The sequence below is a fragment of the Brienomyrus brachyistius genome, chromosome 8 (genome assembly GCF_023856365.1).
Source record: "Brienomyrus brachyistius isolate T26 chromosome 8, BBRACH_0.4, whole genome shotgun sequence".
Taxonomy (NCBI): domain Eukaryota; kingdom Metazoa; phylum Chordata; class Actinopteri; order Osteoglossiformes; family Mormyridae; genus Brienomyrus; species Brienomyrus brachyistius.
In genome coordinates, this window is record NC_064540.1 from 23,043,090 (window position 1) to 23,065,871 (window position 22,782).

The following is a 22,782-nucleotide window of genomic DNA, read 5'->3' on the forward strand; positions in this document are numbered from 1 at the left end:
GATGTGCAGTATTAATACCAATATCGTATGTTGTCTATGTGCAATTCTTACTTCGTCAGTCAGCCTGATTAAGGTCAGACCTTTTCTTTCAATTCTGTAGATGGACATTATAGCGCAATGAGTTACGTCTTGCTAAAACATTTTAGTTTAGCAATTTTAGTTATTACTTTTTCAAAATTATCTAGTGTATGTTTAAAAATCACTTTAAAGTTTAGCTCCTCTGCCTTTGCATGAACGATGCATGCGTTCTCCGAGACGGTCGTAATCATTTTCATCCTTGCTATTTAAATCCCTTCAAGATGGGTTTTTGAGAAATTTGTTGAACTCCTTTTTTTGTTTTGTAAATACCCCAATATTTATTACAACAAAATCACATTGCAATACTTAGAAATTTTCCAGTACTGTGCTGTCGTAGTATATTAAACAAAATATTTCTTTTATCCTATCCTGATCTCTGCTTCTTCAGACCAGATCGCCGTTAAAGCTTGAGTCACTTCATTTGTCCTGTATACATTATTATTATTTGACCTCATTTATCATTGTTTTCTGAGTTCACAACTGTTTTCAAGATGTCAGTTGTATTGCATTTTAGAGGCAGGCTATTTGCATAACTGTTCAACAATGAAAGCATTTCAAGTCCCACCCCAAAGTACCGAAGTACTAAAAAAGTATTCCATTGGGACTTTTGGTACTAGAGCTTCCGGTATGGCTGTTTTGGTTACCCTAACTGTATGCCCAATTGAACGTTTCCTTTCTGTTGTCAGAAGTTGATATGCCAGTCCTGGATCAGTCATATGTTTCGCACAGTCATGTTTCCTTTTGCGGTTTAATGAGTGCAATAAACATTTAAATTTAAGAAAAAAAATCATTACAGAGAATTGTGATCTCAATTCTAAGCAAAAGCATTTCACTTTTTTTTTTTTTCCCAGAATCGTGCAGCCCTAGCTGCAACTGGGAGGGCATACAGCATACAACTGGCATACAGCATTTGTATTACATTTTTTAAGTAAACTTATGGCCCGGGATCTCTGCTTGCTAATGTCATATTCCAGAATAGAAATATCAGTGATTAAGGTAGAGAAGATTTTTCAGGCTGCCAGTGAGAGCAGCCAAGTAAACTGTCAACAGGCCTAGAGTAAGTGGAGCTTCTTAGATGGAAGCAGTAGTAACTTGGTTGCTCAAGAATTTTAAATTTGACAATGTCAATGGAGATACTCTTGTGTTTTCTTGTGCAAATGATGATAACTTTCCCCACTTTGAAAAGGAAAGCTGTAGATGTTCATGCATGGTGGCTTATGAACAGCTTGTTTAGAATTAGCTACTATTTTTGTATAAGTAATCTAGGGAAATATGTAATGTTGTTAATTGCATAATTTGCATTTCTACCTCCTGTCTGTGCTACTTGGTGCTGGAATATTTTGGCTGAGTGTCATTGGATTTCTAAGGTGACACCCACTGAAAGTCCCAACTGTGGTATAGATATTTTCCTGACACTTCAGTCTTGTAGTGTTGCTTTTAAGATGCTCATGAAAGGCAGGATCGTCCCTCAGCCAATGTAACCAATCAGAACTGGAGCTTGCACCACTGGAAACCCCCTTTCTCACCCCACGCCCCGTGGCCCCCCACGAGGTGTGAGTTTAGTCACTTCTTCTAAAAATACTCCAGTGCCTCTGCTTCTCTTACGAGTTCACTGTCCCCAGGTCGGTCAGCGCTCAATCCTTCCCAAGTTCTACAGCCCGTCTGATGTCACAGAGGAAGGACGTTCAGGCGAGCCTGGTTGGGGCCTGTGCCTTGGTACTAGTGTGCTTCTGAGTGGCCTTTGTCAAATCCCTTGCTGATGGCAGTGCAGAATAGATCTTCCAAGCAGTGGCCCCTGCCAGCCATCAGGTACAGGTATGGAAAGGCTGCGTACATGTATATGAATAATCCCTTCCTCTACATTCAGGGCCAACACAGGTGTGGGCCGGCCAGCCATCCAGCTGGCGTGGAAGGTTGTGCTCAGGGGCTCGAACCACCACCGGCCCGGGGAGCCGCCAGCACCCGTTCTTGCCAGTTCTCGGCCATTGGTTTGGTGCTTGCACCAGCGGCCCTAGATTCTGGGTGAGTCACGCAGCCTGCAGCATGACATGCGACTTTCGCCAAGTGAGTCATCTGCAGCACAAAGGCCCTCAATGTGCAGGGCAGCTGTAAAAAAAGAAGTGAAAGATAAGAGCTTCTGCTGGTCCTCCTGGCTGTGGCTGAGCCTGGAGCTCACCAAAGGTCCACATTCCTATGCAGGCGTTTGTGACAAAATTATTCTTTTCCCAGTTGTGAAATGAGTGACATAAATCAAAGCTGTAGAGCTTTCCAATCAGTTAAGAGAATTTACAGGCGAGCATGTGGAACATTGTTGCAGTCACACCTAACCCGCCCGCGGTTGTTATTTAAATGCTGGTGGGCCTGGCTTTTCTTAGAACCGCATCTCTTAGGCGGTGTCCATGTGGGCTGTGAACTCCGCTTGGACTTCGTGCCTTGGATTCAGATGTGGGAGCCTGATCCAACTGTTTCCGTCCAGGTGGATGAGTCCAACGCAATACAGCCAAAGAGGCTTTGTGGGACTTCCGGGACCCCAGCAGGGTGAAATGGGGCCCAGCACAGAAGTTGCCATTGTTCCCCATGTGTTCATTGAGCCATTATTAAATGTTTCTTCGAGCCAGTTTTGCAAGAGTTTTGTGGCTCCTCGGTGCAGGATGAAGGTGTGAAGCCATGTTGTACTGAGGAATTCAACACACCGGGCTTCCTGATGTTGCTTGGTAAGACAGTGATAGTGATAGTTAACGCAGAATGAAACCTGCCCATGATGAATTTAGTTTGATTGTGTCAAGAATTGGTCATAAGCAATCCTGATCTATTTTTGTGCCAGCACAAGTAAGCAATGGAAAATAATGAATGATAGTCATTAGCGCCAAAATTATGCAGTTGCAGATCGATGGATGCAACTCCAAAATGGAAGGGGAGTCTCTCCTGATTTGTAATTAATTTTCTTCTTTTCGTCATATAAATGAGTGGCTCTCAGCTGCTTTCTGTTAGATCATTTCTGTGAGTGAAAGCTAGCTTTAGGTTAGTGTATGATGTGGGCCATACAGCCTAGACCAGGATTATTCAACTCGTGATCTTCAAGGTCTGAGCACTGCTGATTTGCCAACCTTCCTTTATCTGTGAGCCAGGTGTGAAGCTTCTGCGTTCAATCAGAATCAGTAATTATTAAACTTACTATCTAGGTGTACTAAAAACAAGGCCTGGATTTGTAATCGAGGTCCAGATTTGAAGAGCTCTGGCCTAGACCTTCTCCCCATCCTTCCATTTCAGCATCCCCCAGATGTGGCTGTGTGTCAGTTTATCAGTCTGCTTGTTTTTATTGGCCTTTGCAATGATTTGGCCCTGTGAAGACAAGGAGAACTTGCGTGCTGGTCACAGCATGAACACAAAAAATGCTAACGCGATAAGGAAAAGGACCAAATTTCAGGCAGCGACCACCATGTTTCATTTGTGTTGAACTTGTGTGCTTGTCTTTCACATCATATTTAGTATTATTGTTTTTATTGTTATTCTTACAGTTGTACCTCATGGTCCTGTGAGTTAAATGTCTTTTTTTGTAATTGTATTAAAAATGGAGCTGGCTGTCGTCTTTTCCTGGAGAGCCCCTTGAGAAGAGTTGCTTTCAAAATATTTACTGCAGTTAGAAGATGTGGGTGAAGGGAAATGTGCAATATGCTCATATTCTTGATCCTTGATTTGCCCATTGATAATAGATATAAGTATCAGGGTCATAAAATTGTGACCGTTTAAGCACATAACTAACATCACGAGAAAATTATCGTGCATTTAGACTTAGTCACTGTCTCTTTGAGGCGTGCAGAATAGTTCAGCTTTTTTCTTCCCCTCTCATGACTCATACCTTGCTTGTGTGTGTGTGTGTGTGTGTGTGTGTGTGTGTGTGTGTGTGTGTGTGTGTGTGTGTGTGTGTGTGTGTGTGTGTGTGTGTGTGTGTGTGTGTGCACCCACGTGCAATTTATATACTGTGCTTGCAATCACACTGTGGAGAAATGGAAATCGGTGCAGCTGGTCACTGTTGAGTTTAGTTGAGGTGAGGTGCTACTCACTGATTTGATCTCCAGCCTCACCTGCGCGGACGATACGAGAGCTCTGGAGGGTCACAGCCCTGTTGGTCTGGAGCCTGCAGGTAATGAACTGTAATAATATAATATCATCCGGTGGTGTGTTTGCATATCTCACCACTTTCATAGCTGATCATTTGCAACATTTTTATAGATCATCTCTAGGCTCTGAGATGTATTAGTAATCTGCTTAATTCAGGTGTGTTTACAGGCTTGTGTTTTTATTATTTTTTACTTTCGAGAAAAGCATGTGACCAGCAGTTGGTAGGGTCCAATGGACTTCTCCAAATGTTCTAATAACCCTCACGTGCAGAATTTCCAGGGGGTTCTGCCGTAAGCGCTGTGCTGATGAGACACATTCTCTGTGGGGGGGCCAGTTGCGGCGTGTAGGGGAAGCCGTTTTTGTCAAGTGTGTTGCGGTAAGGTTCCGTGACCCTTATCATGTGTGTGTGACTTTTTCTGTTTTTATTTTTTTGTCTTTCCCTCCCAGAGTAGGAGGTATTGGTCGTGGATGAATGATGGTAAACTGGGTGTGGTGACCAGGGGTTATTTGGTGGGAAGACCCAGCCAGAGAGGCCTGCGGCAGTGGGAGTGAGGGGGGCTCACATGGCTTGCCTGGCTGCCGCTCATGGGGGTGTACGTATTCTGCACCACCAGTCCTTACTGGCTCTGTCTGACTCTCCCACTGGCAGATGAGCGGGACCTTTTGCAGAGGCGAGTGCAGGGATTTCAGTCCCATCTCCTGCCATTCTGTTACGTAGCAAACGTACAAATCCAAAGTGAGGAGCACAGTTTGTTTTGTGGGGGGGGAGGAGAGTAGCAGAATTTAAAGCAGAAAATATGACGAACTGGGCGACAAACAGCAGCAGAAGTGATGGAAAGTGGGTTAAAAAAACAACTGCAGAATCCAGTCATACCCTGATAGGCGCGGCTCCGTCCTCTCGCTCAGACGCCATCTTAATTAGGTTACTGACATCTGACTTCTGCTGCTTGCTGTTGGTGCTAATGCACTCTTGGGGGAAGCTGCAAATGGTCTCGGTAATTACATTTTAAACACCCATCAAGAAGTCAGAAGCGTGCAATGCAGCGAGTTATCTGACGAAGCCCTTGAAGTTTTTAAAGCTTTGTGTTGGCTGGCTGGTGCCACTCACCCAATACAGTGTATATGTGTGTGTGTGTGTGTGTGTGTGTGTGTGTGTGTGTGTGTGTGTGTGTGGGGGGGGGGGGGGGGGTCAGTGGGACAGCGGGATGATGGTAAATGGAGTAAAGGGTTGCCCTGTGGAGAAGATTGATGCAGGTGGGGGCGCTTAGAAGGGATATTGGTCCATGATCAGGTCAGCCGTGTCTGTGCTTCACTGTTAAGGAATGAGGGTGGAGATGGAAAGTGGGTGTGACTCATGGTGGGTGGAATGATCTTCATCAGTCATTGCCCAGTTTATTATTGGTGCAAACAAAGCAACCCTTTGGACATGGGAGATCCCAAACAGTGATTGACAACACAAGATAGTACTGCTCATCTTGATGTTTGAAGCATCATTTCCTTGGACTTTCTAGAACCCCACCAGCACCTTATGGCTTCTCCTAAATCCGGTGCCATGCCAGCTTCCTCTGCTTTGATTTGTCTGCTATAAAGCTTTAGCTGAATGTAGGACCAGTGGTTGAGAACAGGGTGGCCTCTCCTTTCTTCCTTCTTGTAGTGAGAGGTTGTAGGGGAACACCTTGGATGAAAATAATGGATAATGACTTAGCCCACAATGGCCACCAATCATCTGTGAAGCTGCATTTTGGTGTGATGCCTGCAAAGAATGCTGAGTAAGAGGATTTCAGAGTTCTGCAGAGTAGCCATGGATGACATGGTCATCTCTCCTTCTGTCATCCCTGTTAAGTCTTTGGAATTTTTTTGAGGCAATATTTGTGTTGAGTCTTGTGTGTTAAATTTGTGTGTGTGCTGGGGTGTCTGTGCTCAGTTCTCTGTGCAGACTCGACTGATCTCTCTGGGAAGAGTCCTTCCATCTTGGCACAGTTCTCACAGAGATGCAGGATCACCTCGTGCCAGTATGTTTGTAGTACTGCCATGCTGTGGTCTTTGTTTGCCAAACAAACTGGTTATGCAAGGGCTTTAAGTGCAGCCAACTAGTGATCGTGTTGCACTGTGTGTGTTCAGTCCTTTTTGTGGTTCTTTTACTTTCTGCACTAGCCTGCTGACATGGGCTCTGTGTGTTCATCTGCCATGATGATGTTCTCCTGAGAAACTGCAGTTCCCATGCCGTGTTGTGGCTCCTGCGTTATTGGGGTGACCTCTTTGGTATCTGCCGAATTGCTTTTGTTTGTCTTTGATTTTTTACTCCCCCCCCCCCACCCTCAATTTTTTTTGTGGTTTTAAAGGTTCTCCAGCGAATGGGCAAGGCTTCATTTGAAGGTTGAAATAGGTGGCATTTCCCTGAAGTGTCTGAATGGTGAGGTAGCAGCATGCAGTTGGGTGTGGGCCAGGCAGGTCTGCAGTGTCACCTCCCCATGACAGACTGTTGCATTGCAGTGGCGGGTGGTGTGTCTGATGAAGACAGCTGAGTCTAGCAGCAAACGAGCTGCTCAGATGAACTTTCTGGGAAGTGCTTTCAAGTTTGAAAGGGTTGGGGGGGGGGGCAGCTCCATGATGATTTAAGGCTCCTTCTACTGAATGAGTACGAAAGGGGCTGTAAAAACTTTTTGCTCAGGGAACTGTCAACGGTTTTGAATTTAGTAATGTGAAGGATGTCTGCCTGTTTCAGTGATGCAACACTTTCCACAGTTTTGATGTGAAAGGCGCTTTTTGAAAACTGCCTTTTTAATGGCTAATAAGTTCAGTGTACTGCATGGTGGAAACTGCATGCTTTGGGTTGGCCAATATCATATCGATATTTTATCTTGCTTGCTGAATATTCACCCGGGCTTCAGATGACAGACGAAACATTTGGCCAGACTCTGGCTTTTCGGTACTATATGGACGATTATGCCCACAAATTCTTAAGCAGATTAATAGTTTGCCTAAATTAGTAATGAGGCATTTTATGATGCCCAAAAGTAATTAATCAGTATAAATTTGGCATATCCTTATGTTTAATAAATGTTGGACTTTAAACTGAAAAAAGTACCAGCACACCACCAAGATCTCGCAAGATCTCCTCTTTTTAAAATAGATGTCATGGCCGCTGAGCTGTTCCTTTCTTCGCCGCCTCTTCAGTTAATATCGCACTGGAGTATACCAAACCATAGTATACCAAAACAGTATTATGTGGTTTGCTCCGCTAACAGAATTTAATAAACGTAAAGATAAGCAAGCTTAAAACTTTCTAACTTTTGTGAATCACGAAACACATCTCTAACATTTTAGGCGGACTACTACTAAATTGTGGGTGTAAATAAATGTCCGTATAGTACTGAAATGCCGGCATCCGGTCAAATGTTTCGCCCGTCATCTGAAGCCTTGGAGATTATTGCGCATACACGATGTAATATCGATATATCGCCCAGCCCTAAGTATGATGTCGGTTGCTAAAACTCCATGGCCCAAGTGCATTTTTTTGCAACGGCAATAGAAACTGTTACAGCAGCACGATACCACCATGGTGTCCACGCCCCTGAAAAAATAACAGTGCGGCCTGAGGGTTAAGAAGCCGCAAGAATTAGAACTATTTGGCATGTTAGAAGCAGGAGGGAGGAGCTTCGTCCACAGGTAAATAAAAAGCCCGCTTCTCCTTCCAAATGGCTTCCCTCTCCACGCAAGCAGTTGGTGCCAGCATCCTGTGGTTGCAGTTAAGACTGCACAAGACTGTTTGGCTGCAGTGGCCGTGATAGCGTGCAGGATCTTTTTTTATTGAAATGTTTTGAGGTTTTCCCCTGTTTAAGTCAAGTCAAAGGGAGGGATGGTGAAACCTCACCTGTTTGTTTAGAAGCTCATTTTGCGAAGCAAGCCAGCAAGCTGCTGGGTGAGGAGGATTCTCCGTAGCCTCCAAAGTCACCCGTGACGCTGTTTTTGTCACGTACCACAAACAAGTGAGGGCTTTGCAAGGAAACACAGGGATTAATGGGTTAGGAGGAGTGAGCCATTAGCAGTTACTGCTGGAATGCATTATGAGGAGTTTGCTTTTTCTTCAGCTCTGCTGCCGCTCATGCAGGCCTCGACCTGCTGCTGCTTATGTCCTGCTCCGATGCAAAGATGCCGTAAGGGAACCCAAGTGCATGAAGACATAGAAACGTCTCTCTGGTTTAAATATGGGACTTGCGGGGACCATGGTTCCAATCCCCTCGTGGACTTTAAAAATGCATGTGGCGGTACTTCAGAACCCATTGAGGGTTGAAAGACCAGTCTTGTCTTGCACTGGAGATCCAGTATGCTTGGTGGCATAAGGGGTGATCGTGTCAGGTCGGTTCTCCTTATTCATGCCGCATGCAGGACTTTGCCCTGATTGTTCCACTCTCTGCTGGTTCTTTTCCTCTGCTATTCTCACCCTTTGCTCAGGTTTCAGTGACTTTAGAATCCCCTTAATCAGGACACCTACCCTCTGAACTTCATGTCATATATAAATATAGATGTTGCTCAGACATTCTGCAGAAGATGCCAATGAACTTATACAGCCATGTTCCTTGACCTGCATGCTTCTCTGCTTTTGATAGATTATGGTTGGTCTCCCTTTAAAATGGATGCTTCTCGTCAATCATTACCCAAAGTAGAATAGGCTACTATGACAGGTCATCCTGCCTAGATCTGTACCGCCTGGGGTGACCCTGGGGTGAAAACTATGGGATGTGTCTCTCCCTTGCCAGGGGGTATCTGTGTCTCCTCCAGATCATTGCGAAAAGACTGGAGACTATGACTAAACCTTACACTAGTGCGCTTCCTTGTTCAGTAAGCATGAAGTCCAAAGCAGCATTGTGCGGGGAGCAGGGTGTGGCTGTCAGCAGGGGCTGCCACCGCCATTTACCCAGCCATTAAAGACATTCCTGCACCAGATGAACTACAGGTGAATGTCTTAGTGTGCATAGTTAGAGCGTTTTTTGAAAAATTTGCATTACATGCCATTATCAAGAAGGTGCCATGACCACTACAAACCCCATCCATGTTCATTTTGTGGTCTTTTTTTTTTTTTAAATGCCTCTTGCGAAACTGAAACATTCTGAAGTCAGTTGTGCTGTACCTGCCTTGCTGTAGGCTCCGCTTCCGTGCTTTTTGGCCCTGCAGTGAGGCAGCTTGGCTGGCAGCAGTGCTGGCGCAGCAGCGGGCTGTGGTTTCTCAAGATTCGAGAGAGCTTGGCACCGCGACCCGCCCCCACCCACCGCCGGGCGCTCATTTCTGCCATGGAGAAGTTCACATCTTGGTTTGGTCACAGGTCACAGGAATTCCCCCTGTGCATGCTGGGAACTCCCTCCCATGTGATGACTCACTCCCACGTTTCAGAGGTTAACCCTCAATGGATAATCATCAGTCTTTCTGTCACTAACTTTCTTCGGTGTAAGCAATGTCCTGCAGTAATTCTCCCCCCAGACATAAGCGAGTGTGCCTGTGGCTGCTGGGGTTTGACCCATTTGTGTTTGTGTGCATGCGTGAGTCTACCTGCTTACTATTTTTTTTTAAATCGTGCTTTTTATGTATTATGTATATGTTACATTGTGGGGTGATAAACCTGTTGTTTTTAAATTAACTGTTTTAATATGGTCCCATACAAGGGTGTCATTGTTGTTGTTAGGGATTTTCCCCTAATGGACAGTCCTCACAAAGGTGTGTATGTGTTTGTGTGGCACGCACTTGCCATTAATAGATCAGAGGAACAAAATGGAAAGCATGACTGTGACACATGTGTCACGTGTCAAAGGCCAGGGGATCCGCCTTTGCTCTATCAAGGTTGGCTTCTCTTGGTGCTTCCCTGCCAGACCTCTTCGACCCCTGCCTCAGCCACTCCCTTCTCCCCCTACTCAGGCTTGGGGAGGGGGGGGGGGACACGAACGGCACATTGCCGCATGAGGACTGATGCGAGATCTGCATGGAAAGTCTTCAGCTCCAGCTCTCCGAGCGCAGCCTTTATCAGCTTAATGACGATGTGGCACCCAGGTCTGTGAGGCGGAAAAACATTTAATATGCCGTTAATTATTTCTGAGATTGGATATTGATTAATGCAAATAATGTAAAATGCTTTTAATTATAGCCTGTATGTCAAAGCCCGGCAGAGGACGGGTGGCGTGGCGTTCGAGACAAAGCAGGGAGATCTGTTTGGACCGATGCCAATTCAACTAATGAAACCTTATTCTTATGTCAGTGGTGTGGTTTTTTATTTTAGGTGGATGGGTGTGTCATTTATGTCTGAAATTTGGCAGTGCCTACCAGGTTGAACTTGGGTGAAGTTTTTATGTGATCGAGTGGAGCGGCGTCATGTGAAGATGTAGTCAGATTGGAGCTTGGAAACAGCCGGGCTTCTACCTGAATGCTGCCCCAAAGAGGCTGTGACTGAAAGTGATTTATCTATAATACCGGTGAGGTAGCTTCACGTTACTCTGCGGGGAGCACAGGGGAGATGGTGGCTGAGGGACAGTTCTGAGGGGTAGTGTGCATGCAGTGTTTTGCACTGGGTCTCTCCCTGTGATGAGCTTTTGCGGAATCTGGTTCCGTCAGTGGGGTGGACAGCGAGCTGTGACTCAGGCCGGATACCTTCAGTCATGGGAGCTGCTGTCTCTTTTCCTGGAGAATGGCCATAACATGCATCTCTGCATGCCGCTGCCCCCCCCACCGGCGCGGAGAGGAGTGTCCGACATCCTCACGAGGCATAATTACCATCGTATAAATTCACATCCCTCCTGCCGTGTTTGGGAGGTTTATTTGGCCTTACTGTGCATTCTGTGTCTAAGCACATGTGCATTTTTCAGTGATGGGGGGGGGGGGGGCTCAGCTCGAGCCTGACCACTACTCTGCCTGTCAAAGGGGGTCTGGCGCCCTGAATACACGGCAGACCGCAGTTCTCTAGCAGTGCCTTCCCCCCTCCCATTGGTTATTTGCAGTCACTGTATTTATGTTTTGATTCAGATGCACACTTGCAGAGCTTGATTTGGAGGGATTTGTAATCCCCTGGGGAGCTAGGTACAGTTGTAGTAATGTAGTGTTGGGGGTGGGGGGCTGTTGGTTGCAATTCCTTTTTGGCTGCGCCCCCCGCCCCCCCCCCCCCCCCACCACCACCTGGGCAAACACCTTCAGTGCTGATGCTGAAATGGCAACAATTGACACGTCGTTAAAAAAATAAATAAATAAAGAAGCACAGTGTTGGAAATAATGACTGGCTAATTAATGTTCTCTTCCTTTGGGTGGTTTCAGTGGAACCATTAAGCCTTTAATGGAGAGGGAAGACTGACATTTAAAGCCTCTGCCATTACCCTTTTTCCTTTTAATGGAGATGAGTCTGGGCTCCCGTGCCGCGTGATTACAAGTGTCGTGTAGATCTGCAGAAGAAAGACTGAGATATTTCAGTTTGCAGGTCTGAAACGCCTCCCTAAGCCCTCACCCAGGGGGTGGAAAAAGTGAGGGATCTCCTGCTGAAAGAGGCAGAGGTGAGAGGCTTCCCTCCTGCTAAGCGTTCTCTCCGATGCCCTGTCACAGATTCAAGGTGCCGCAAATTGTTTCTGGGTTGTGCTGTCGCTGGTGCTGGGATCCTGAATGGGAAGGCTGGTTCCCGTGTGACATTTGCAATTTTAAGAGTGGCGTATATTATGGTGTTAATTAGCGATGACAAACATCTGTGCCGTAGATGTTCAATCATGCTTCTTTTAGCGTCGATTTACTGACGTGTGCTTAATTTTCACTGAAGACTTTTAATGTTTCTTGTGTTAAATGTTGAGGCTTGATAACAGCCAAACAGCTTGGTCAAAAAAAAAGAAGCATATTGTCTTAAAATATTTCGATAGACCAATATTAATATTTATCCTTGGTGACTCCACTGAATATGGCCACCTGAGATGGGAATGGGGTTTGATATCCTTACAGCAGTGTTTCCCAGTCAAGTCATTGGAGACCCACAGACAGTCCATGTTTTTGCTCCCTCCCACCTCCCATAGGAAGGAGCAAAAACGTGAACTGTGTGCTAGGGAGCTTCAAGGGAGCAAAAACATGGAGTGGTTGTGGGTCCCCAAGGACCGGATTCAGAAACACTGCCTTACAGCAGCGATAAACTCGTCCAGCTTGTAATTGAGGAGATTTCAGCTGAAGCTGGAGATGAAGGGAGGACTGAAGGACTAATTCCATGGAACCGGGTTTGACAGTCTGCACAATAGGAGTACTCCTTGGAGTAGGATTGGTGAGCTGATTAAGTGATGAACTTCTGCTTTTTCTGAAAGGGGCTTTTACGAGGACAGGTGCCTTCCTGTAACTTCCTGTGATTCTCAGGTGCTGTTTGGAGAAAGGGAAATTTAGAGGTACGTCAGCTGGATGTACATATACTTTATGTGTTTATGGTATGTTCTCCAGGATTATTCTCCCCACCCTTTTGCAGCCTACTCCAGTGGATACAGGGGCTTGTAGTGGTCATGGCACCATCTTGATAAATATATAACCATGATGCGTGTCTCATGAGTGCTCATGTGTCTGCTCTGTTCGACGGCTCTTTGATCTCCAGGCTCAGAAGGGGGGAAGGCAGGTGTCTGCTGTCCATCTCGGTGCCTTTCGGAAGTGAAATTAGAGGAGAAATTACAATTACATGTCACTACTGTGATATTTCTTCTTTGGAAAAGCTGTTCTGTTTTGTAGGGATCTGTTTAATGCCTGGATGTGCTGAGGACACTGATCTGCTGTGTGCTTCTCATTACTGCAAATGTGCCTTTTGTTGGTTTCTTAATTGTAGGGCTGCTCCCTGCTGCTTAATCCCTTTACAGAGAGCAGTCTTACCAACATAGCAAATAACTCTGCGGTGAACGGGATGTGAAAATGAATCGGAATCATGCTGCTACTTACCCAGATTTTAGATGAAACACTTGAAGGTAATCCATGTAAATGCTGCTCCTGCCACAGTGAAGGCGAATGCTCTATCTCCTATGTTGTTTTCTCCCTTCCCCCATCGTTCTCTCTGTAGCTGCTGTTCATCCTGGCTCTGCAGTTAGCCTGGCAGTTTTTGGGTAGGCAGTGTGTCTGCATGGTGATGCAACTTCTGTATATTTAATTCATTCCACGCATTGGATTGTGGTCCCCCAACCCCCCACCCCCACCCGGCTTTTGGGGGCTGATATGGTTAGAACAGTGGGTCCTTGTTGTTTTTCTGAGTGTGTGATGTGAATGGCAGGAGTATGGCCTCCCTGACACCAATAACCAGCATTAGTGTGCTGTGTCCGGGGATGAAACATCAGAGCTGAGGCCGTGGGCTATTCCATTGTGTTTGTCTCCACACACAGATGTTCTAGATCGTTGGCTCCCCTAGTGGACAGCGCCTTCTTATGAATGGGGTGTGAGGACTCACGATAAAATGCCAGGCAAACGGCACATCACTGCCTCTTAAAGAGCTGTTAGCTGTTTTTTTTTTTTTTGCCGTTTTGCTCTGGAACCACGAGGCTGCCTGACAGGCAAAAGACCTGGAGACATTCTGCTGAGGAATTGGGTTTGTGAGAGCTATGCTGTCAGTGACTCATGTGGAAGCACAGATGTGGCTCCTCCCCGGACTTTTCAGCTTGGTGAATGGAATTCTGCGTCATAAATGGAGGGGACATCCCGTGTCTGAGCGAGAAGGTGCCCTGACGCACCATTAGCTGGTCGCACGTTGGGTGAGCAGGGTACATTCCTAGCCGGTGCTAGGTGACTCTTGTGCTACGTTGGCCTGTACGGAGAGATTGGTCATGGCGATCTGCCGTGACTCTTTGCACATGGAGTGGTGGTGGGGGCGGGTGGTATGCTGCGGAGATGGTGCACGCCTGCTTCCATGGGCCTAGTCGTCTTTCGGCTGTTCTCTTGGTGGGAGGTCTGCTGTTTCCTTCTGCAGAGTGTAGAGCTTGTGCCCCAGTCTCCAGCCTTTTTACCCATAAAAATAGCGGGGGTTGCACCGTGAGGAGTGGCCAAGGCCGCAGCCCAAGACACTCTTGGGGAGGGATGGGGTGTTGGTCGGGATTCCTCCTGGCCTTTCCCCGATTCGTGCGGCAGTTGTGAAAACAATTCCCCAGCATTTACTCACCCAGCAGGTCCGGTTACAGATATGAGTCAGCTGGAGCGAGTACGACAGGGTAGGCGACTGGGTGGGGTTCAGCCTGGTTGTGGGGGGGGAGCGCATGTGTGTGTGTGTGCGGATTTGTGTGTGCCACATCGTGGGGACTAAATATCCCAGCAAGGTGGTAAAACTCATTTTAGCATTTTTTTATGTTCTCACGATGGAAACCTCAATTTTATATAAATCCGTGAATGCAATCAAATAGCCAAGTGTTTTTTTTTTTTTTTGTTTCTTACAGTTAAGGTTAGGGTTGGGTAAGGGTTAGAGTTATCCTAGTTTGGAATAGTTATGCCTACAGTGTCAGGAATGTATGAACTGAACGTGTGCGTGTGTTTGTATGTGCATGTTTCTGTTTGTATGCTTGCATGTCTGTGTTCAAAGTTAATGAGCCAGACTGCGCGCCCTTGAGGCTCAGCGCAGAGCAGTGTTTTAATGCGTCCTGCCCTGCATTTGCTCCAGAATGGAGCCTTTCTGCTGTGCCTGGTAGTGTGGGCGTGTGGGTCCCCGTCACTAACTCAGCCTCGAGGGCCAGTTTTAAAAAAATAAAAAGAGGGTTGAGTCATGAACTGTGTGAAAGTGTACAAGTTGAGTACATAGACTGTTGTGATTGGGCAGCCTGCTTGTGGGCGGGACCCATCCGTGATGTGTTCCCGTATTTGTAGCTTAACACACCCCTTCTGGTTTTCCAGACCGCGTGTGGAGTGAAGGCACGTCAACAGCGCTGTGAGCCGAGGGAGCCCCCCCTCCCCCCTCCTCCACGCCCCCCGCTCCCTCTGCCTCCCCACTCACCATGACGTCGGAGTTGGAGAGCAGCCTGACCTCCATGGACTGGCTGCCACAGCTGACCATGCGGGCCGCCATCCAGAAGGCGGACACCCAGGGCACCCACGGCCCTGGTGGGCCCAAGAAAGGAGCCCTGCTGGACCCCAGCACCACGCTGGACCAGGAGGAGGTGCAGCAGCACAAGGACGGCAAGCCGCCCTACAGCTATGCCAGCCTCATCACCTTCGCCATCAACAGCTCGCCAAAGAAGAAGATGACCCTCAGCGAGATCTACCAGTGGATCTGCGACAACTTCCCCTACTACAGGGAGGCGGGCAGCGGGTGGAAGGTGAGGGGACCTCTTCTGGTGGAAAGGCTGGAGGGTGCTTAGCTGCTTTTTTGCGGTCTGGTGTTGGTTCAGAAAAGATGGCTTAGTTTTGTCCTCGAGGTGGAGTATGGCGGCTGTTCAGAAAGTCTCCTGTCTGTATCAGCTGAGTCCTTTGAGGATTGGTGTGAATGCGGGAGTGAGAAAAGGCAGCCCAAGTGTTACAGAGATGCTTGTATGCAGTCAGGCCTCCAGTGGGCATCTGCAGGAGTACAAAGGGTGAGTGTAGCAGCAACAAACAGAGCTCTAGGGGCAGAACGCTCTTGTCATGTAGCTGTGAATGACCTGAAACCAAGGGGAAGTGGTCAGGGAAGTGGGGAGTGCAGTGCAGCTGCTCAGACAGAGGACTTGACAGCTTTGTGGTGTCTTCACCAGTGTGATGAGACCTTTGTCTTTCATAGAATCTGCCTTTAGCCCCTGTGGGGCTTCTTAGGGTCACGAGAATAGTCCAGGGTCCTGGATCTGTCTTTATAGCATTCCGAGAGCTCGGGCTTTATTAGACTTTTTTTGAAAATGTCGTTTCCTTCAAACGTCAGTCGTGTTTTGTTTGAGTTGGTGTGTAATTAAGCAGGAGTGTTTTTAATTGGAGAGGGGTGAGATGGGGTCTGGGTACAGCATGTAGCTGCTGCACTCTTGATCACCACGCTTCCCTAATGAAGTCCTGTTTCCCCTTATTCTATCTTTCCTTTTTGTCTTCACCATCTTGTCTGTCTCCAGCTTTGTTTGTACATCTTCAAAGACTGACGCTGTGTGTATGTGGGTGTGCATGTGTGTGTTTGTGTCTGTCTGTCTGAAGGGGAAAGCTGATTTTCAGGGTGTGAGTATTTGTGGAAAATAGATGATCTTGTGGGTGTTTGTGTGTTGTGTTGGTGTGTATGGGGAGGAGGGGGGGGATCAGGGCACATTACTGCTCCCCCAGCCCTCCCCGCGCTTCCCCGGAGACGGCGGCGGCAGACATTTCCAACCCAGCGCACGCACTCGTCTGCTCCCTATGATAATACAGGCTGAGCGCAGGAGATGAAGCCTGGCTAATCCAGGCAGAGACAACTCATTTAATCATCTCAATAGGACTCCATTAGCCAGCTCTTTTAAGAAATATCAATAAGCGCTGTCAATAAGAGAAGAGAATTTATCAAGGTCAAAAAACATTAAAGCAGTATTAGGCAGGCGGATATGCGCACGGCCTCCGTGAGCCAGCAATTAGATTCCGCGGATAAAGCTGCAGCGCGTCCCCTCCGGCTCTCAGGAGTTTGGTACCGCAGCCGAAAAAAAGGCATGTGGCCTCCTGTAATTAGCCCATGCTGGCCTGAGCAGTGACAGCGGTGCTGGCGCTGAAGTTAGTGTCGCTTTGCGGCACGCTCATGTGGTGATGTCACCAGGACATCCTCCTGCGTTTTCCCCAGGCTAATGAAGTGGGTCGCTCACCTGGCAGGCTTGGAGCCCTCAGAGTGTGACTGTGTGAGGGCCGGCTAACAGGCGGCCGGCTCTGACTCGTTAAGGAAAACCGCCGCCGGCCCCTCTGCTGCAGAATGGACTCCCAGTTTGCGGTGAGACGTCACGGCTGCCTACTGGACTGTACAGTCAGCTCTAACTCTTAGCTATAGTACTGGATTTGCAAGTCTGGCTTGGGCACTGAAAGCCAAACGCAAAACCTACCGGACGCATGCACTGGGCTCTTCAGGTAGTCTGTCTACAGTGGGTTGCAATATGGGGACTGGCCACGAAGTTCCAAAACGTTAACGAGTGTCAATACCGCATTGGGTTTAATCTCGAGTTCCTCTCCTTTGCACCCCCCATCCCCATTCTCCTAATTGAATAGCCCAAAAACACCAAATAGTATTAGTTGGCATCTCTTAGCAACACACACAAACCTCCGTTAAAGACATTAGCCAGGTTTGTATTAGAGGATTATCGCTCGCTGCAGAGCTCCTGCCGTCTTCCAGGGTTTAAGTCTCCGTTTGCCAGGCGGGCCGATAATCCCGATACAGATCAGAGCTTAATCCGGTCAGGCGGCTGGATGTGGTTTTGCCTTGGAGGGTGACATCAGCTGGGCCCTGGGGTGCATTGAATAGGGGAGGTGGGGGAGGGGGGGTGGTGGTGTTTATGAATTAGATCAGGTGTTTTCCAAAGCATACCCATCATTATATAGGTGCAGGCTGATTACTGCTCACACCTGAGTTTTTCAGCTAGTTTTTGCCACTAAACGGCAGCTTAAGCAGGTGGTTTTGTGGGGATTCGGGCCCCTGCCTCGTGCTGCCTGCTCTGATTCTTATCCTACCCTAAGATGGGTTCTTTGACCTGAGATGGAGGCGTTCACTGTAATCATCAGTGAAGACAGCAGTGTGCCTGAATTAGTATCAGTATTAGCTTGATGTGTAGCATTCTGTAAGAGTATATCCTGCTCTGTGTCGGCTGCAGGCTGACACTGGCCCCGCCTTCGTCCTGTCCTGCCCCAACTTCCCCGCAGGAAACTAACACACAACCATGCGGCAGCCCAGGAATTCCCTGCAAGGTTTCTCCGGAGCATAAGGTGCCAAGGTAAACTGTAAGTGGCTCTGTAGCGACTGGGAAGTAGCACCGGTGTTTGCTCTTGGTTTGCTACCACCCTGGGTGCGGAGCTTATCTCACACAACTGCAGCCCCGCAGGGGCAGTGGGCTGCACGGACAGACGCATGTGTGACCGCGAGATGCAGCCCCGGTGCCTGCATGTGCCCAGCCTCTTAAAGCAAGGAGGCCGCAGTCCGGCCTGTTTGATCTCATTACAGAATGCAAATAGCCATGAGCTGCAAACAGATCAAAGGCTGGACTTAGAATTTGGACGCCCCGAATAATGGAGGCCAGAGGCATTTACGGTATCCTTATTTATTTATTTTCTTCTGAAATAAGTGATTTGGGGAGCGGGAGCTGCCTGCGGGGGTCGCTTCACTTTGGAGATAATGTTGCAGCTCATAAATACTTAATGGTGAGAATCAGAAATGTTGACAGGATTTACATCTTGTGGCACAGGTACCTGCAGCAGGCGCCTCCATCCCACTCTGTCAGTCCAAGCAGCCTGTTTCTGACGGCATCCAGCCAGCCCTCTACCTGTTGGTCGATTACTAATGTCTAATAATTCCACAGGTCTGCTCTCTGCATGTGTACCTGACCAGTCACTGTACGTGTTTGTTTTTTTTTGTTTTTTTTTTTTTGTAATCTATGCCCCCCTCCCCATCGTGTCTGCAGAAATGCCGTTTTGCTGTGCTTTGCCGAACACTTCCTGCTGCTCATTATTGACCTTGGAGGTCACTGCATTTTCAGTTCTTTGTCTCCTTGTTGTTTCGACAAATGGAAAATGCTAGGCCTGGCTGCGTGTGTGCCTTTGTGCCCCCCGCCTCTGCTCACACCTCCATAATGGTGACCTTTTACGGCTAGGTCATTTTGCCAGGTCTCAGGCTGCGTGGTGGTTCCCATCGCCAGAGGGCTTGGGAAGGTCGCGTGGAATGAGCTTTACTGCTTTCCCACGCAGTCACTAGGATGACCGGGAACGGCACTGCTGTTTGCGTCACTCTGCGTAGTTAGTGTGGGTTTGTAGGGGAGCATGTCTGTCCAGTCTGAGGCTTACCCAGCTTGTGGAGCCTGACATCATCCCCAAGGGGCTGTGTCCGCTCTCCACCTTATAGCTGCTGGAGGATTTCTGGGCTCTTTATAAATTACCCATAAAGCCAGAGGTCTCATTAGTCTTTAGGTCTATCTGGGGGTTGCTGGGGGTAGGGGGTGTAAAACCAAAAGGCTGTGACTGGATCCCACTCAGGATCCTGGTTCTGGAAGCTTCACGGGACCATGCTAAATGGCTTGGTATTAAACCCAGTAAATGAAATCCTGTTTGTCCTATATAACACATTAGTGAGACATACAGACAGAGATTTTGCAAGATGATAAATTTATTGGTCATACGCAAGTCTCATTTTGCGTTTCTCTGTGTGTTGTGAAATCAATTTCTCCCCTTTGACAAGAGGTAATGCTGGTTTGGTGCTGGGCCCCTCAAAGCACCTTTTCTCATAAACATGCTTTATTTTTAGGTGATTGCCTCCGTTAGCCACGCCCAGGCCTCAGCACTATAAATAGGACAAGCTGCTTTAACCCTGAATTTGGCTTGACTGAACCTGCCTGGGAGCAGCCTTACCTTCTGCCACCCCCCCCCCCCAGTACATGTCACGACTTGGCTTCACCGAGGATATCCCCAAACAGGACGTTGCCTCTTACCTTCTCATTGCCCAGCCCCCTCCACCCCAGCCAAAGACTTTCCTTGCTTTGTTGAATGCCGTTGACATTCTGATAAATCTGTCCCTCTCCCTCCCGCTCCTCCTGCCCCTCTCTGGGTGCCTCTTAGCCGGTGTTTGATCTAATTAACAGTGCGCTGTCAGTATTTTTCCTGTGCCCGAGCCTCCCCAGGCCAGGCCCTCTGCTCATTTGTTAGCCGCTGGAGTCGTTTCTGCTCACTTCATGTCCCTTTGCGTCTGTCCGCTCCAAGGCCTCTGCCCGGTTGCCACCACCCGCCACTTCCTTTTGTGGGATGAAGCCCGCTCTGCTGTTAATGAGCATTACTTTAGGGAAAAGCCCATGTGAGACGGCGTCATGGCCGCCGTCCAGCCCGCCAGCTGGGGAGCCGCGGCCCGGCAGAGGCGCAGCAGCGCTGATCACGGCCGCCAGCTTTCTCTCGCCGAGCTGTTTTGACGTCCCTTTAAGCCCCGTTCTGCTGGCGGCGCCGAGCCGGAGGGCAGGGGACAGGCTGCCACGGCGGACGAGTGCCACGCGCCGGCGCCCTGGGGGAGCTGGGGTCGGGATGCCCGTGGCAGATGGCACGCGCACCGGGAGGGGGAGGCTTCTCTTCGCTGTAGTGCCACCTAACCCCCCCCCTACCCCTCGGGTGCCTCTTAGCCACGTGTGTTGAATGCACAGAAATAGCCCCTGTCCCAGCATGCGGCAGCGCCTCCTCTGGTCTCTACGGCCACACCTCCGTCCGCGATAACCGGCTCCATTCTGTACAGTCCACACAGAGCGGAGCTGACCTATACAGGTCCCAGGCTGTGCCTGCTGGGGTGGGGTGGGGTCAGGGTGTGACCCCCTTTCACCCCGCAGGCTCTGCCCGCTGTGGTGAGGGCAGCTTCAGTCGCATGCCGAGCAAGTCTCTGAACAAGCGGAAACGGTCTTATCTGTTTTTTTTTTTTTTTTCTGCTTTTCTAAATGTGGCCTATTTGAGGTTCTCCCTTTCGCACCGTGCCCGCTGGCTGTGATTTGATGCCGTAGTGCCTGTACACCTGCGTGGTTCCCCCACTGTGGTTTTTTGGGGTTTCTGCTGATAACAACAACTCATGTTTGCCAAATTTCACAGGCTGCTCGCAAAATAATTGGTGGCAATAACCTGGTGAATGTATTGGAATGGGGAAGCCAGAAACATGCTAGGAGGCACGCAGGCTGCACAGAGGCCCTCCCCTTTGTTGTGGTCGCACTTTTTGTAATGTTGCGTTTTTCTCTGGCAGTTTACAACCCACCCCCTGATGGTAGTGAACATTGTGTTTGTTACTGTACAGCCTGGCAGGCTGTATGGACTGGCAGGAGTGAGGGGAGCGGAACAGGCAGCCCAGAGAGAGAGAGTAGCGTGTAACGAAAGATAACGAAAGATCGATCTGTGGACTACATTTAATAATAAATTATAACCACGTCATGAGCTGGTACTTTGAGACCTCGTCTATGTGGTGGAGCCAACGAAATCCTTTGTCATAATCAGCAAAGTTGATCCTCCGATGCAGTCATTGCAGTTAGTTGTCTTTAGCTCTGGTGCTGCTAACTTTGAATATTGATAAAGTTTACATATCTGCCGACAGTATCGGCCAAGAACGACACATCGGATTGATCTCAGTATCTTGATTTTTAATCAGTATCAGCCGATACCTATATGTTAACAATATATTTAGCATCTCTGTATATTGTTACATCTTCACGAAGACTACATGTAATATTATGAGTGAAAATCTTGATTCTCAGTGGGAAAAATGCCTCCATTCATGTTTTGACCTAGAATCACAGCTTTACTGGGCTGTACGTTGGATTTATGAGTAGAGTACATGCAATAGGGAGATTTCTTAAGGTTGATCGTGAGTGAAGCAGGAAAACATGTGCCTGGCTGAATGTGAACAGTCGTTGTCTTTGGTCTGCCTGAAGCTTCACGCTTCCACACACTGTCTCTGCTGCTTCGGCTCCAGTAAAAATCCATCTGATGGTCTGTGAGGAGGTAGACCACTGAAGGGCGTTGGTTCCGTTTGAGGGGTGGCACAGCAATGGTACATGCTTCACCTGGAAATGTGGGAACCATGTGACGGGCGCTGATGACTGTGCCCCCCTCCCGGCATCATCCTCTGGTCACTTCCTGCCCTCGAGAACCCAGTGACCTTTGAAACAACCGATCTCCACAGCTATGGAGTCGGTGCTATCATCTCTGCAGTGCAGATCCTGTGTGATGGGAAAAGGCAGCCAGTTGTCGGGTTGCAGGATCACAGGCAGGTTTGGTGTTCAGAGTCTGCCTCTTGCTCATGGAGGGACATTTGGGTACCAGTCAGGCAGTAGCAGATATGAGTCTGTCTCTGCTGACATCAGTGTGCCAGTGCCCATGGCACTTAGAGAAAAGCCCCCCTTGGATAGCAGTTTGTGGTGCCATTAGTGGATGGGCAGACACCGTGCACACTGGGCGTCGGGGGGCGTTTCCACACCTTGCCGCTTCTTCCTGCCCACCAGCAACCATGGGAATGGGCTCATTCTCCCAGGTGCCAGCTAGGGCTGGCTAGAGCAGGGGGATCAAAGTGGCACAGCGAGTCGTAGGGAGAACTCATTCCGGGTGCCTCGGGGCCGTTTGGATGAAAAGGGATCTCCCATTGCCTCCAAGGTGAATCAGAGCGGGGGGGCGGCTGTCATCCTTCTTCAGCCTTTGAGCTTTTGGTCCGTATGTAGGCCAGCATGTGCTTAGCCAGCAGGCCCGCAGTACTTTACATTTCTCCAGCTAAATTTATGTAAGGACTTTCGAAATCCCTGTGAATTAGATTCCGTCCGTTGCGTGGAGACTTCTCGCGAGCCGCCAGGCCGTTTCCTGCCCCCTCTGCTGGCTTGCCGAGCCTCGCCCCATCTTTTGCGCTCCGGAGCCCGTTCCCGCCGGGAGCCTGTGAAACTGACTCATCAGATAATCATGTCAGACAGACGGCAGAGCAATAAGAGGTCCATATGCTTCTGTTTTTTTTCTTTCTTA

The 22,782-nt window shown here is 48.5% G+C and overlaps 1 protein-coding gene across 1 annotated transcript in view; it reads left to right on the forward strand.

Moving 5' to 3' along the window:
- foxj3 (forkhead box J3) overlaps nt 1-22,782 on the forward strand; it is a 57,329-nt gene that overhangs the window by 10,987 nt on the left and 23,560 nt on the right. The window contains exon 2 of the mRNA XM_049023272.1: nt 15,049-15,470. Within this exon, the coding sequence (XP_048879229.1) occupies nt 15,150-15,470 (321 nt within the window). The 5' untranslated portion in view covers nt 15,049-15,149. The remainder of the gene's footprint in view (nt 1-15,048; nt 15,471-22,782) is intronic.